Raw genomic sequence first — 14,995 nt, 5'->3', positions numbered from 1 at the left:
ACACATGACAGTGACATCACATTCATCACTGAAACTTGGCTAAACAAGTTCTCTCCCCCAATTATGGACATGCTTGTGCCCCCGGGCTACGATATCTTACACAACGACAGAAAAAAACAGAGAGGAGGGGGCATAGCAATCATACACAAGAACAGCATCTCTGTAACGGAAACCGACTCCCTCAAATATTACTCTTTCGAATGTCATACTACAACCATTAAGATGAGTGACAACAACTCACTACTCTGACATCTCCTCTACCATCCGCCAAGAAACACCTCCTCCTTCGGTGAGCACATCTCCGACCTATTAACTCCTTAGGTCTGGTTAGCGCTATATAAAACTCATAATATATAAATAAATAAATAAATAAAAGACCAATTAACATCTGCTGATCAGATGGGGGAGCAACAGCCAGCCCTCTGAGTCTAAATAGGATCTTTTGAGATTTTTGATTTTCGAAAGGAAACAAATGTATGCTATTGTAAAAGGCTTGCCATAGCTTTAAAGTTAATTAGCTCACATATTTATAAACAAGAACTAGCAAAACCAACAGGATTGGCTTTTTATTAGGGGGAAGTGTTTGGTAATAGTTGAGAGGCTTTGCCATGTTGCCTCCAGCTGTCTCAGAAAGAAAATCCCAGTATCAATCAACATCTTGGGCTACAATAACTTGGAGGCTGGGAGTAGGGTCCCTTACCTTTGCTGAATATAATGTATTAGCAAAGGTAAGCTGTACTCTCAAAAAAGAGCATTATAAAAAAAGAGTCAGAAGATAAGGTTTGCACTGTATATGATTAACACTAAAGGCATACACTGTGAAAAATATTACATAGTTAATAAATTTGAAAAAGGACCAGCTTTTTTATTTCATCTTTGAAAAAGTTGATATGCTTATTATGGCCCACATATGGCTGTCAATTACAAGCTTCACATCTTGTTACAACTGCGGCCTATAAAAGCACTACTTGGTGCACTATCACAAAACACTAATGAAAACTTAAATGGGTCAATGTAACTTTCCACAAAAAGACATGGTGTTGATTGACACCTCATCACAGCAATGTCAAACATAAAAAACCCAGGAAAGCCAATAGCCGACACAAACAGACAGAAAGAAAGCCCACCCTTTTTTAGGTCGAGCCTGAGTGAGCGCGCATGTGCTACTCTGCGAGACTTGTTGTAGTGGAGTTTGGAAGAGAAGCCCCGCCGACTCTCCGCCTATATTTTTCATTGGCTTGTGTCATTGTCCCTCGTAAACGCTGGCTTGCAAGTCGTTGTTGGAGTTGTTAGTCCCTCCTTAGCACTGTCTTATCTGCATTTGTAACCACCCATGGCGACTGGCCTTTTAGTGAGGATGCGAGATGGTATGTCTTATTTAGTTTGTAAAGAGTCTTTTCTTTCATGGATTTCTCCTACTGCAGGCATGACATGCTTTACTCGCCATGACCACTTTCACTTTAAAGCAGCCCTGGACAATGGCGGCTGCTTCCTTGAAGTGAAATAGGTTTCGCATTTACAAGAGTTTGAGCTATAGCCACTGTAAATGACAATAGCTTAAACTCTCGTAAATTTGAGATGTATTGCATTGCAAATGCTTGTCCTCTTTGCTATTTCTTATTGTACTTCATAAGGAACTGAGGACATGCGGTATTTCTGAGTGCTAAGGCTATCTGTAGCCACATATAACAATTGCCTGAGAAAATAAATGGAAACACATACCAGTCCTGCCTTTAGCTCACTAGTTTGTAAACCAACTAAAATCACATTTTCTGACAGCATGAAATGTCTAAACAGAGAAATTGTATTAATTTACCAAACGTTGTAGAGCGGAATTCTGATTTAACCGCATGAGCGCTACCGCGTTTTCCCGCTGTGCGCTGAAAAATAAAAAATGGCTTGATCGTGACGAAGCCAGCTCGTCATCCGCGCAGCGCAGGTAACGCTGATGACGAGCTGGCTTTGTCATTAGCGTCGAAGGGGTTAAATAAAACTGAATAAAGATAAACCACACAAACAAGATTATAAAATGTGCCCATACCTAAATTACCGAACAAATCACCACAACCCATGGGTGGTCTTTCCTAGTCTACCAAATATTTCAAATAGGTACAGATATAAACAACATTAGTTTTACACATGTTTCTATAGCACAAGTTGTCTTAACCAATTGACAAAGCCTAAATGAGACAAAACAATTCCTTCTCCATGAGATCTGCAGGAATGAGCTAGCAGACTAAACTGAAGTGTGCAAACAATCATCAGTTGCATTTGGATCCTACTGAAAACACTTTTAACAGAGGTCTTGAGAACATACATTTATGAACAATTAAGGAGAGTCAGGATAACGTTATTCTGCTGGATACCAGGCCAAATACCTTGCTCCCCCTCTCCAACCAATATTCTTAGCATTTACTTGAATCAGACAATTAATACTGCTAGACAACTATCAAATAAGGTTGATCAATTTGTATGGCAAATCCTGCCTCGGGCAGCACATTACCTAATTAATTTACTTCTTCAACTCGGAGTCTTATAAACTTACATTTCATTTGACAGGAATCAACAATCTTTTTTCAAAGGCGTGAATGAAATATTATGTTGTGAAAGGGAAAATAGCACTCATAATCAACCATTCTATTCACTAGATGAGTGAGAAACTAAACAGGAAACAAGAAAAGCAAGGACTCTGACAAACAATAACCACATTTCAGTTGTCAAATGAATAGGTTGGCTGGTCCATGCACTTGTTGAACACACTAGGACCCAGAATCGTCATTAAGTTATTTTATCTGACAGCCATACTGGGCAGAGAAACTCGGACATGCACACCATACCTAAAACACAAGACGCAACAATCATATGCATTTTGGTGAAAGTCATCATCATCAAAAGACTTTATTCGGTTATAAAACTTTGACAACCATAAAAGTACATAAAATCACAATTCAGAATCGGTTTACATATTTCAGTCAATACAAAAAGTAGTTAAAAATACAAAGACTCATGGCTAAAAGGAGTTGTATTTTAAAAAGATATCGTTTGTCTTGAGTGAAAAACATTTCTAAGAAATACAGAAACAGATGCCACTGAAAATATGTCTTCAAGTTTCTGAATAGCTAGGAAGGCAGGTCGACATAGTCTAAGATTCAAGTATTTTAAAATGGGCATGATCCACCTTTTCCTTGGAACAGTATAAAATTTACAAAAAATAAAATATGAATATCTGATTGAGTGGAGGTATTGGTGAAAGTCAAAAGCCCTATCTCCATACAGAAACCCCAAAATGGGGAGGAAGCTTTCTGCAACCTGCAGTAAGAGGCAGCATAAATGGCAAATGTTCCACAAAACACCATTGAGAACCAACACAAAGGTTCCAGTGGTAAATAGTCTCAAAAACTTCCTCGATGCCCTCAACCTCACCCAAATATGCAACCGCCCGACCCACGAGAAAGGATCTATCCTCGACCTGATCATCTCCAAAGAGGAGTCTATCCAACTCGAGTCCATCCAACCCTGTGACTGGTCAGATCATCATATTGTCACATTCTTTATCAATGAAAAAGTTAAAGTTAACCCGACTCAATTCTCCAAGCCCAAAGTTTGGAAAAGAGACATGAAAAAACTCAACCCAGGCTCTTTGCCCCCTAACAGGTGCAATCTCCTACTGCCACCGACAGGCGATACGGACGTTCAAACACTGACTGACCACTATCTCAACACTATGACCTCTATAATTAATGAGGCTGCACCTATGCAGCTAAAAAGAGTCTCTACTAAAATGTCCAATCCATGGTACGACGGGAGACTCAATGAAGATAGACAAAACATGAGAATGGCAGAGCGTGCATGGAGATCAGCTCCCTCGGCAATGCACCTAAAAGAACTGAAGAAAAAGAGAAACGCCTACTTCAGGAAAATAAAACGCTCAAAATCAGACTTCTTCAGCCTCCAGCTCGACCAAGCAAAAAAACGCCTGAGAAAACTGTTTGAGCTAATCAGATCACAATCCAAGGATCAACCCCAACCACTCAACACTGGGCGTGAGGCACCCTCCTGTGAAGACTTCGCTGCTTTCTTTATCCAAAAAACTGACAACATAAAGAGCGATCTCCTCATTGACGCAAGCCTCTTCTCCAAACCTCAGTGCCTAGCACTCACTGAACCAAAAAACAATGCTACATGGTCTACCTTTGGCACATACTCGGAAGAAGAAATTGGCAAACTGCTCAGCACCCTGAAACCATCCAATCACCTCACGGACCCCCTTCCTGCTACCGCAGTAAAAGACTTTACCCCTTGGCTTATCCCTCTCTGGACTAAAATTATCAACAGCTCTCTCCAACAAGGAAGCATTCCTGACTCCCTCAAAGTTGGTCAGGTCACACCTCTACTAAAGAAACCTACAGCCGACCCCGCTGATCTCAACAATTACCGTCCCATTACCAATATTCCCACTCTCGCCAAACTGCTGGAAAAATGCGCACAACTACAATTGACTAAACACATTGAGCAATTTGATCTCCTCAACCCTCACCAGTCGGGCTTCCGAGCAGGACACAGTACAGAAACTGCTATGACTCACATAATTGACGACGCACTTCAAATGCTAGACCAAAATGACACCTGCCTCCTCATCCTCTTTGATCTCTCTTCAGCATTTGACACCGTTAAACACGAGAATTTACTAGAGCTACTAAACACAAGAATGGGTTTATCTGGAACTGTTCTCAAGTGGTTCACCTCCTTTCTTCACAACAGGTCGCAGAAATTCAAGAGCAACAACCTGATGTCCTCGCCAATACCCGTAACGCTAGGTGTCCCCCAAGGATCCTCTCTATCCCCAACTCTGTTCAACCTAGTCATGGAACCTCTCACCACCTTGCTACAAGCATCCAATGTACACTTTCACATGTACGCAGATGACACCCAACTTTATCTCAAATTACAGTCCCCTAAAGACATCTTGCTCCTGAACTCAACGATCAGATGCACCCAATCCTGGCTTGCCGATAATCATCTCAAACTCAATGCCCTGAAAACAGAGTTCCTTCTGATCTCACCTCCAGCGAAGATCTCCACCACTCAAATGTGGCTTAAAAACCTAACCGCACTCAATGTCCAACCCACCATCGTGGACTCAGCAAAATCTCTAGGCATAACACTCAACACCAATCTGAACATGCAGCAACATATCAGCAAGGCAACAAAGGGAGCGAACTTCCAGATCAACACCCTGAGGAAACGTAAACCCTTCCTCCCAACCAAAGACTTCCAAACTGCAGTACATGCACTAGTCCTCCCTCGAATTGAATACGGCAGCATCGCCCTCTGCGGACTCCCCCTAACTACAACTGCACCCCTAAGAGCTTCTCTAAACGCTGCAGCGAGACTCATCACTGGGTCAAAAAAGCACTCCCATATTACCCCTGACTTGAAATCCCTGAACTGGCTGCCTTTTGAAGCCAGAATACATCTGAAAATCGCCTGCATGACACACAAGGCGGTACATCTAAACTCACCCGGATACCTCGCTCAGAAACTGACAATCTCTGGAGGAGCTAGAAACACTAGAGGCACAAACAATCTTCTGTTGAAACCGCGAAGATTCCGGAAGGAAAAAACTTATAAGCGCTCCTTCTCAGGAATGGCGCCTAGGATCTGGAACTCACTCCCGCCCGAAACCAGGCTTATCTCTTCCACTACACTCTTTAAAAAGGAAGTAAAAGCTATCCTCATGGCTAAATACACCTGAACTACTATCTCGAACACTGTTAGTACTCTGCACCAATATGTGCTACATGTTTGACACTTTTGATTATTTGTATTAATTGTTTTATTACTCACGTGTTTGGCTTTTTAGCCACCTATTTGTACTGTTTGACCTATTGATTTATCTGTCTGACTATGCTTCCTCATGTACTTCTCTCTGTAAAGCGCTCTGATATCTGCAAGGATCTTGTCCGCGCTATATAAAACTTTCAAAATAAATAAAAATAAAGCTAACCAAGCAGTGTCATCTGCTGACATCTTGTGAAAACATCATCTCGTATTTCATATTGTAATGTTGGGGAAAAAAATTCTAACAGTACTTTTGACAACAACAGTTTTTTTCTAAAAATCTAATTTAAAAAAATATTTTACTCAATCATTATACATATCAGATGATTTTGTGTTGTGTAAACTGGTCCTCATACCTGTTCCTGCTTGTAATCACAGAGCGCCTTCAGGACGATGGGCTTGTTGCTTCGATACTCCGGATTACGAGGCTTCAGCTGCACTATCTTCTTGGATTTATTCACCACATTTTGAACTTGCCTCTTGTATTCCTGAATTTTCTCCCGTTCTTTCTGTTAAAAGACAGAAAATTAAATATATTTATTTATGCCTCAACTCCTGGAAGCTACGTACAATAACCTTCTGAAGTAATTTAGTAGTTTACAGCAATCACCATTCACAGTGAAAATTTGAAATGTGAGGGAAACAGCGTGTACAACTCTGTCAATACCACGCAGGTAGGTAACAACGCGGACGTTACATCCTCCGCGTTGTTACCACGCATGGCATTACATCGCAAGTCGTTTGTACGGCTTGCGCTAGATGGCGCGCAACACCTGGGAATGTGTTGGATTTTAAATCTAACACATTCCCTGCTGTTGCGCTAACTGGAGTAGGAATAGTAATTTATACTATTCCTAAATCCAGCGTGCCATCTAGTGCAAGCCGTAGAAACTACTTACGATGTAAAGTAATGCGAGGTAACAACGCGGACGATGTGAAGTCCACGTTGTAACCTACTGCATGGTAATGTATGGCGTAGTAACGTCATACATTCCTAAGTTGTAAGAGTTTCCATTGTACAGCTAAGCATTTACACCTCAAAACTATTCTGTGGAAGATAAGATATACCGTACAAGTGGGCTTTTGGAATAATGTAGTGCAACTAATGGTGGCCAGGTTTTATGATTTTAATTCTTCCTGTACCCAAATAGGTCATACATGTGGATGTTATTAATACCCACTGACATGTTTTTTCACTTTACACCAAACCATCAAAGATATTTTGAAACCACACTAGAAACAAATGTTTGACTAATATAGTGGTGAATCTGCTGAACAATGTGGTTTCCAGGTATTTGACAATTTAAATATGCCTGTAATTTGGTGGTGAAAAAGTAAGATGAACATATAAAACCTATATCTATTTTCTTTAACAAGGCAACATTTTCAAGGCAGGGTACGATGACTTATGTAAATCTTACAAAATGTATTTACCCATAACTGCAGTGAAATAAATGAGTGCGGCGTAGGTTATCTGCCCACAAACATCATTCATAATGAAGTGGCTCTGAACCTTCAAAATCATGAGACTTGTTCACTGGTCATCTGGACATTACTAAGTAGGGGAGAGAACAGCAATCTTGCCAAGCCAACCAGAAACATGTATGAATGTATCATCTCAAGGGAATTGTTGGCATTCGTTATTGGTATATGTTCAAACATTAGCAATGATGGAATTAATCAGCAGAAAGTCACCACTGCTTCTTCTGATGGATATTCATATTTTTTTACTAACAAAATGTCCGAGTGATGGAAAGGAGACCGACTGGGTTTGGCTGATTGTAGATGACATAATTTGGTTATTTTGTGGAGAACCTCCTTTTGATTTTGAACTCAGTATTTCACCTAGTGTTGGGTGAAGTGTGGACTTTTTCATTCTACTCCTACTTTATAACAGGTGTACAACTCATCCAATACACTACAGAGCTTCAAGTCCAATATCTTGCAACGCAGCCTTGACAAGCTAGATGCCCAAGTACAGAAGTGCACAAATACCTTTTTAGCGTTGACAATTACTGCAACCATGCAGAGCCTATTTGTCACTAAACCCCAGTATTTTGCAAGGGTAATGAATCCTTTCTGCCTCCAACCTGAACTACTTTACTAGACAGTGTGGAAGCAGGAGCCTTTGAGTGCCTTTTTTATTAAATATTAAATCCCACACTCAGTGTGGGTTTAATGTGCTGAGAATTTTGATACCAAACTTCCCAGTTTTCAGTAAAGCCATTATGGTGCTGTGGAGTTCGTAATGACAAACTCCCAGCAACATATATTCTTAATGGCATTACTGCACTTACAATGTCTACTGGCTAGAGGTGTGGCTGGCCTATGCCAGGGCAGTGAGCTGTAGGCATGACACACAGGGATGAGTGCCATGTCGACTCTTCACTTTGTTCTGTACCAAAACATGCAGCCTGCAAAGGCAGTGTGTTAGTGTAAAGGTACAGGGCCTCTAAGGGCGGCACAATAAGTGCTGCAGCCCTTAGAGTCCTTCCCTGGCCACAATGACATTGGTACCCATGATAATTTTTACAAGGGACTGACATGTGGCCAGAGAGGTGCCAATTGGGGGTACAAGGTATAGTTTGGGGAATGAACACAGACTTTCCTGATTGGCAGGGACCCAGGGCACATCAGGTCAAAGTACATCAGCAGTCTGGCAAAAAGTGTGTGGGGGGTGTTACTGCAACAGAAACCCATTTTCCTACAGATGGCGCAGTGGATGAATGGATGGTGGAGTGCATGGATGGCTGGAATAAGGAACAAGTGAAAGATGGATGAAATAATGAATGGATGACAGAGTGTAAATGTGAAATAGTGGGTGGATGGAAGGGTGAAAGAATGAATGGAAAGATGCCTGAAATGAAGAGCCAAGGGAGCTCTTCTAGGGAGGTTAGGGCGCACTTTGTTGGTGCCATCGGAGCTTTCGTTGAAAGTGGGGGATATTTTAATGTGCTGGCTACTCCCTTGCCTCCATCATTTATCTTTAGAGCCAGCAAGGTTTTTTCTCTGGATTGCTGCCTTTTAATTTTAAGGAGAAATGAAATGTTTCAAGGGCAAGCATTGTGGGCATTAATTGCACGCAAGAGTCCACCATCCTCTTTGGCCCAAAATAAAAAAAGAAGAATTAGAACGACGAACGAGACTTGGGCACCACCAAAAATAAACAGTAATACAGCTCGCCAAAGTGGGTGTTGAAAAATGAGAGAAAATCACTGTAAAGGGTACACAAAAAAAATCCAACTTCGAAAAAATACCCTTCAACAGTGACCCTTTAAAGACAACTGAATGAAAATATCTATGGCACAGAGATGTTTGGAAACCACGAATGGTGGCAGGCAAATTAGCTAAATAATGGAATTGACATTAGTAGATTACATCATTCTCACGATTTTTTGTGGACAGTTCTATTCAAACTGATAGGATGCCAAGGGGATATTAGCAAAGTATTCCCGAATTTTTCCACCAGGTGGCAGTAGTGGTAAGCATGCGATTCTTTTGACCTCCTACTAGAGAACTGCTGTAGGATCCTCGATGTTACTAAACTTGAGTAATACCGCACTGTTTATAAAAACAAGACGCTCTTCAATTAAAAGAGATCGTTAAACATGTTTTAAAGGTGCGCTTCATTCAGCAAGGAAATGAAATAGCATCAGATATTCTAACAAAAGTAAGGTATTTCTGAAGAAAGAAAACCACAACACTGTAGGCAAGATTGTGAGTTCAAAGAGGAGGGTAACCTTCTTCCGAGAATACCTATCATGCCGAATGTTTTAGGACTCCTTTGTGGGAAATGTATTTTATCAACGCTTAGAAAAAGAAAATAAAACCTCTGAACGCCCTGAAGTGTCAAGTACACAAAAGAAATGTCGTGTCTTCACACTCTACCAACATCCACCCTAGTAAAACAGTGTCACTCATGAAATGCATAATTCCATGCAAATCATTTTATACGAATGTCATTAGTGAAATATCCGACAGTCCTTCCTAAGGGTACAATGAAACATGTGTAAACTCTCGCAGCCAAGGAGAAATGCAAAGTAAACCCCTGAGAAATCCACAGTGCGGTCCCTTGCAGTTTATTTGATTATCTTTCCCTGCCAATACAGCTGTAGATGGTGAAGCATCTTATCCCCAATTTCACATTGCAGTGATATTTGCATCTAGAAACCGACTAAATGCCCTTGAATGGTGTATGGATGGTTTATTCATTTGCATGCTGCCAAGCACCTACCAGTCAAAATAGGGAAAGCCGGCCAGGCTTCTGGGTCCAGTTTATGCTTTAACACAATTCTTTCGAGAGGGACATCTCTTTAATACGAGAAGGTCTCACAAACTGAACTTTACCAGTTCCCACATTACTTCTTTTTTTTTTTACTGCATTCTGCTCAAGGATTCTGTCTTCCAAGAGTGCGACTTGACACATTAATGTAACCAAGAACAAAATGGTTCAATCCTGTGTTTCGATTTAACAAAGAAATGCATTCTGGTAGTTGTAGTCTTGATTTCCTTCAAACAAACCATTTTCATAATTTTACGTGGTTACAGTAACAAAGTTCTTAAAAGGCAATCTCGGGACAGTAGCATTGCTTTGTTGGTGATATTAAAGTTATCTGGTAAACCAAGGAAGAAGTTCTAGTCTGTTGTATTCTTTAGCGGGGTCCCAGCACCCTCAGGCTGCAGTACAAGTGTACAGAAAAACTTTCCTGTGAAAATTTGTAAATGCTAGCCGTTCATAGATAATTAACAGTCCATGTGTCTAAGTCAAACAAGACTGTTATTTAATTCTAATAAACCTTTTTTCCAAGTTCATACATTAACTAATTTTCTCTAAAATAAAGTTCTTTCCATTTCTCACCAAGTTTTGTATTTGTGAATCCTTTTATGGTCAGTAACTTTTTTGCTGTATTTTGTTGGGATTTTGCAATAAATATATTTCATATAGCAAGCCCTTTATAGGTGATTACAGCATATATCATTTTTACAGATTTCAGAATTTGGGTATTTGCAAGTTCCCACCCAAAGGAAGCCTGGCCATGGTGAAGCCTCGCAAAACCAAACATTTCGAAAAGGAACCCCACCTGGGTGCTCCAGAGTTGACTTAAATGAGTCTCTTATATTCCTTAAAGTTTAGGAGTCCCAGTTCTGTGTGATTTGCATTTTAGGTTTTGCAAAACGAGGCAGGTATGTGAACGAGATTAAGTGAAATGTCCATTTCCTAAGTGCAAGGGCCTACAATGAACTAAAAATAAAATGGTAGTACCTCCAGATTTTTGATCAGTTCCAGTATATGCTGCAGATCCATGTTCTTGTCGCAGGTGTACTTCTTTCGGATGGAGTCATGTAAAGTCTTCAAGTAGGTGTCAGTGCTCTGCGCCTCTTCAAAAAACTACACGGAAAGACATAACAGCGGTGAGATGCAACCTGTGGAAAACGTTTCTGAAACCCTCAGGAAAAACAGAACAGTATACTTTTTCCTAATCAATTTCCTAATCTTTAACGTTAATATGCACATTAATAGAGGAACAAATTAGCTTCTTCAATCAGAATGCAATGTTGTATAGCAACATTCTGTAGAAAGAGTGGAGCCGATGCATAAACATCTTCTAAAAAGTCATCAATTTACTCTTATAGCTTTCTTCCTCTGTTTTGTATTCACTTCACATTTAAGCAAAGTGTATATTTTCATCCACACTTCTGCTGCCCTACACTTCCACATATGGACTGTCCACTACACATTCCATCGGAATAAATGGGGCAGAAATGAATGTGCCAGCAGCGTAGATTTATTTTTCTGTTTTCTGTACCAGGAAAGTAATTTTTGTTGGCGAAATACCATATTCTAAACCAACTGCATGTAGAGCAGTGCTCAAGTGTTTTTCACATCCAATTTGCACACTTACTCCTGGTGTTTTTGCTGCTAACCTTAATATGCAAATTGGGCGTGAAAGGAATTGTGGTAGTTTGTGAGCCCCAGTTTCACACTGACCCCATGGATATTCTATGTGTAACAATAAACGTACTGCAATGCAAAATTCACCATGTGTGCTTATTCCCCCATATTATGTTATTAGAAACTCCATATAGTGTTAGGCTGTAATGAAAAATGTTTCAGTTTTCTAGAGGAAATGTAAATCCAGATGGACCACTTGCTGAATTTCCACCATCACGTAGGTAGCTGGTGTATTCACCTCTTAGCTTATTTTATTTCACAAATTAGAGGATTTTCCCCGCCCACCAAGCTCTAAATCAGGGTCTTAAAGTCAGGCAAATATTTCAATCTTCAGGAGTGTGGATTTGAGGTTGGCAGCCTAACTTTTGTGGTCCTGTAAGTATATCCGATGAGAGCCGAAAGATATACGCAACCAAGGCTCGATATAGGTGAGGGACATGTAAAAACATTTCACATCTGGGTACCTCGGTCAACGAGGTCAATAATGAGAGCAGAATCTTTAATGTTCTGCTGGTAGTACCTCAGATTTCTAGTGGACTAATCAGTGTCACAGATCTATTCTTTAGGAGATGGGTTGTGAACAACATCAAGTAAGTCATGTGTCAATCTCGTCAACCATAGAGAATGAACAGGATTATTACAGTACACACAGTTTTTAACATTTGTGTCATGTTTGCAACTTTCAGTGCAGGATTCCTGAATGCTTACACAATATTCAAAAGTATCATGTTCATGGATAAAACCAATTTACACCACATGTGCAGGACCATACCTGAAAATATGCGGCATTCTCCTTCAGATGAACATCAATGCATTTGGTGATCTGGAGAATCCAGCTCCATTGTGTCTGTAGAGTGTCCATGTATGCCTGAAAAGATAATGAAAACATGTGTGAATCAACAGCGTTGGAAACCCACATCAGTGGCCTCTAATGGAGGACGACTATTAGGATGCCGCAGCAAGAATCATACTGAGTACTGTGACTTACAAGCCCTACTTCTTCACTAGATCTTTGAAAGCATACTTCTGATCACCATGACTTTTTCAAGTGCTTGTAGATTGAGATGTGGCTAGTGCCAGAATTCTGTGTATTTGCCAGATGGCTCAAATAAGTGTTGTGTGTACTGGCATTCTGGGGAATTTAGCCAATGTCCTTTGTCCACTAAAGTAGTCATGAGCAGGGGTGCTGTGGTGAAAGAGGACACTGCTACTTGTGTCAGGTTTGTGGTGCACAAGTTAAATCAACGGTGTTTAAACATTTTCATTCAGCGTCTTATAGGGGACCTATTGCTAAAGTTAATCAGAGAAACAGGGTGAAAAGGAGAGGTTTCTATAATAAGACAGTCTGGTGAGCAGGAACTTGTGTTTTTCATGAGCTTTGGAGCCAACTTTTCCAAACAGGGACTAAGGTTTAGTGGTACAGGAGCACGAGGAAGGACACTGCCCCTTAAAAACAGCATGGCGCTGCAGTCAGCCACTCATTTCCAGTACCCCAGGAGAAACATGTCTATTACCAGCTCCAATAAATGTATAGCCAATCTTCCCTTGGCAACAGTTTCACAGATGGGTAATAACATTTGAAACTGATTTTTACATTCACAACAGGAGTACAAGAAAACAGTTTTAAAAAATCATCCCTTGCACAATGCCACTCCATTGCTTTCTTTTTTTAATGTACTTTTATACATGCATAAGTACATGAGGAAAAGCACAGATCGATGATTTTTGTGATAAATAAAAAAAGTTACCTCAATTTTGTCCGCTGCCGGGTGCTGATTGGCAACTAGTTGGTCACTTTCTTGCTTCAGTTTGTTTAGTTCTTTTTCTTTCACCTCCAGTTGGCTCATAAGTTTCTGGCAATAAAAAATAAAGGTAAAAATCAACATATTATAAAATACAGACACAAATGTGACCTGTTAAATAGTGATGCCTGAAGAAGGCCAAGGTCAGTGAAGGACAACAGCGGACTCATATAGCTCATCTGCAGGACAACACCTTTCTCACAGTGTGGACCCTCACAGAGAAAGAAAGGCTTCACAGATGAATTCAAATGCCTTTTTTCAACGTTAAGTGTCCTATGAGCATTTTTATGCACTGTATATTATGAGTTTGGCAAATCTATTTGGTATAATATCCAACTGGCTCTTTGGTCAACTTTCGTACAATATTAACATAATTTGAATGCTATACATGCAGTCCTCTTGCTCATATGGTTGTGAAGGCACATGTACGATACGTGCCTTTACTAGGGGAAACTACAGAGGTGAGAGTGTACCAAATTGAGAAAATAATGACCTCCTCGAAAACATTTGACATGATGCCTTATCTCAACGTATACCGGACTACATACGTCCATGTGTCTCTATTGGAGTTTATGGCTTCCAGTTTGAAGGCAAAAGCTGGGAATTTGTTTAGAGAGGGAGTTATTCTTTATGTAAGGCCAAATGGCAATGAATACAACAAAAGCAAAGACATATTAAAAAATAGGGGTTATTTGTTTCTCTTGGGAAATTGATCATGTTAGAGCACATGATAAAAGGGTGAATTCCATTTACACGTTTTAGCTACAAAACCATCGGTACCTTATTTGTACTTTGCAATGAATATTACTACTCTTATAAAGATATTACTTATTTGCAAGTCATCCTGCAGCTATTCACCTACTTGTTTTAGTATCTGTCCAGCAGACACGGGACAAGGGTACTATTACAGAGAAATGGTAAGTAGATTAGGTCTTGTTTGAAATATATTTGGTATGCGCAATGACCCAAAATTAAAGAAGAACACAACATGGTAGGCTATATCATTTACTGGATTTAAACAGCAAAATTAAATAGAAATAGGGATTTAATAAGATTTGATTTAATGCAGCGACCCTCCGGTGGTACTTTGCAGCTACTTACCGAGAATGACTCTTGCTTTTTACCAATGTCCGTATTCTTGTCGCTCCAATCATAGAGAAGTTCCTCTTCCTCACGGTCGTTGATCCACATGATCTCCTTGGAAGTTGCCTGGATGATGCCCTGCAATTGCCGCAGTTGATCCATTTTTTCAAAGGATGATTTCTAGCAGGGGTAAATCAATCACACTACATGTTAGTGGCAGAAAGTCTACCATTCCTCATGGCCCAGCCTTGTAGTATTGTAAGATGTGCACACACTGGTCAGTCACAAGCTGGAAAACAAAAATTCTAGTCTTTCA

At 40.2% G+C, this 14,995-nt stretch overlaps 1 protein-coding gene across 3 annotated transcripts in view; it reads right to left on the bottom strand.

Moving 5' to 3' along the window:
* The window catches only part of DSP (desmoplakin), a 248,517-nt gene that overhangs the window by 112,447 nt on the left and 121,075 nt on the right, over window positions 1-14,995 (bottom strand). For all 3 annotated transcript variants that reach the window (XM_078688070.1, XM_078688071.1, XM_078688072.1), the window contains exons 7-11: window positions 14,698-14,859; window positions 13,543-13,647; window positions 12,567-12,662; window positions 11,105-11,230; window positions 6,198-6,350 (exon numbers count right to left, since the gene is read on the bottom strand). In XM_078688070.1, the coding sequence (XP_078544196.1) occupies window positions 6,198-6,350; window positions 11,105-11,230; window positions 12,567-12,662; window positions 13,543-13,647; window positions 14,698-14,859 (642 nt within the window). The remainder of the gene's footprint in view (window positions 1-6,197; window positions 6,351-11,104; window positions 11,231-12,566; window positions 12,663-13,542; window positions 13,648-14,697; window positions 14,860-14,995) is intronic.

The sequence above is a fragment of the Lissotriton helveticus genome, chromosome 4_1 (assembly GCF_964261635.1).
Source record: "Lissotriton helveticus chromosome 4_1, aLisHel1.1, whole genome shotgun sequence".
In the NCBI taxonomy this organism is placed as follows: Eukaryota; Metazoa; Chordata; class Amphibia; order Caudata; family Salamandridae; genus Lissotriton; species Lissotriton helveticus.
This window is presented reverse-complemented; position numbering and strand designations above follow the sequence as displayed.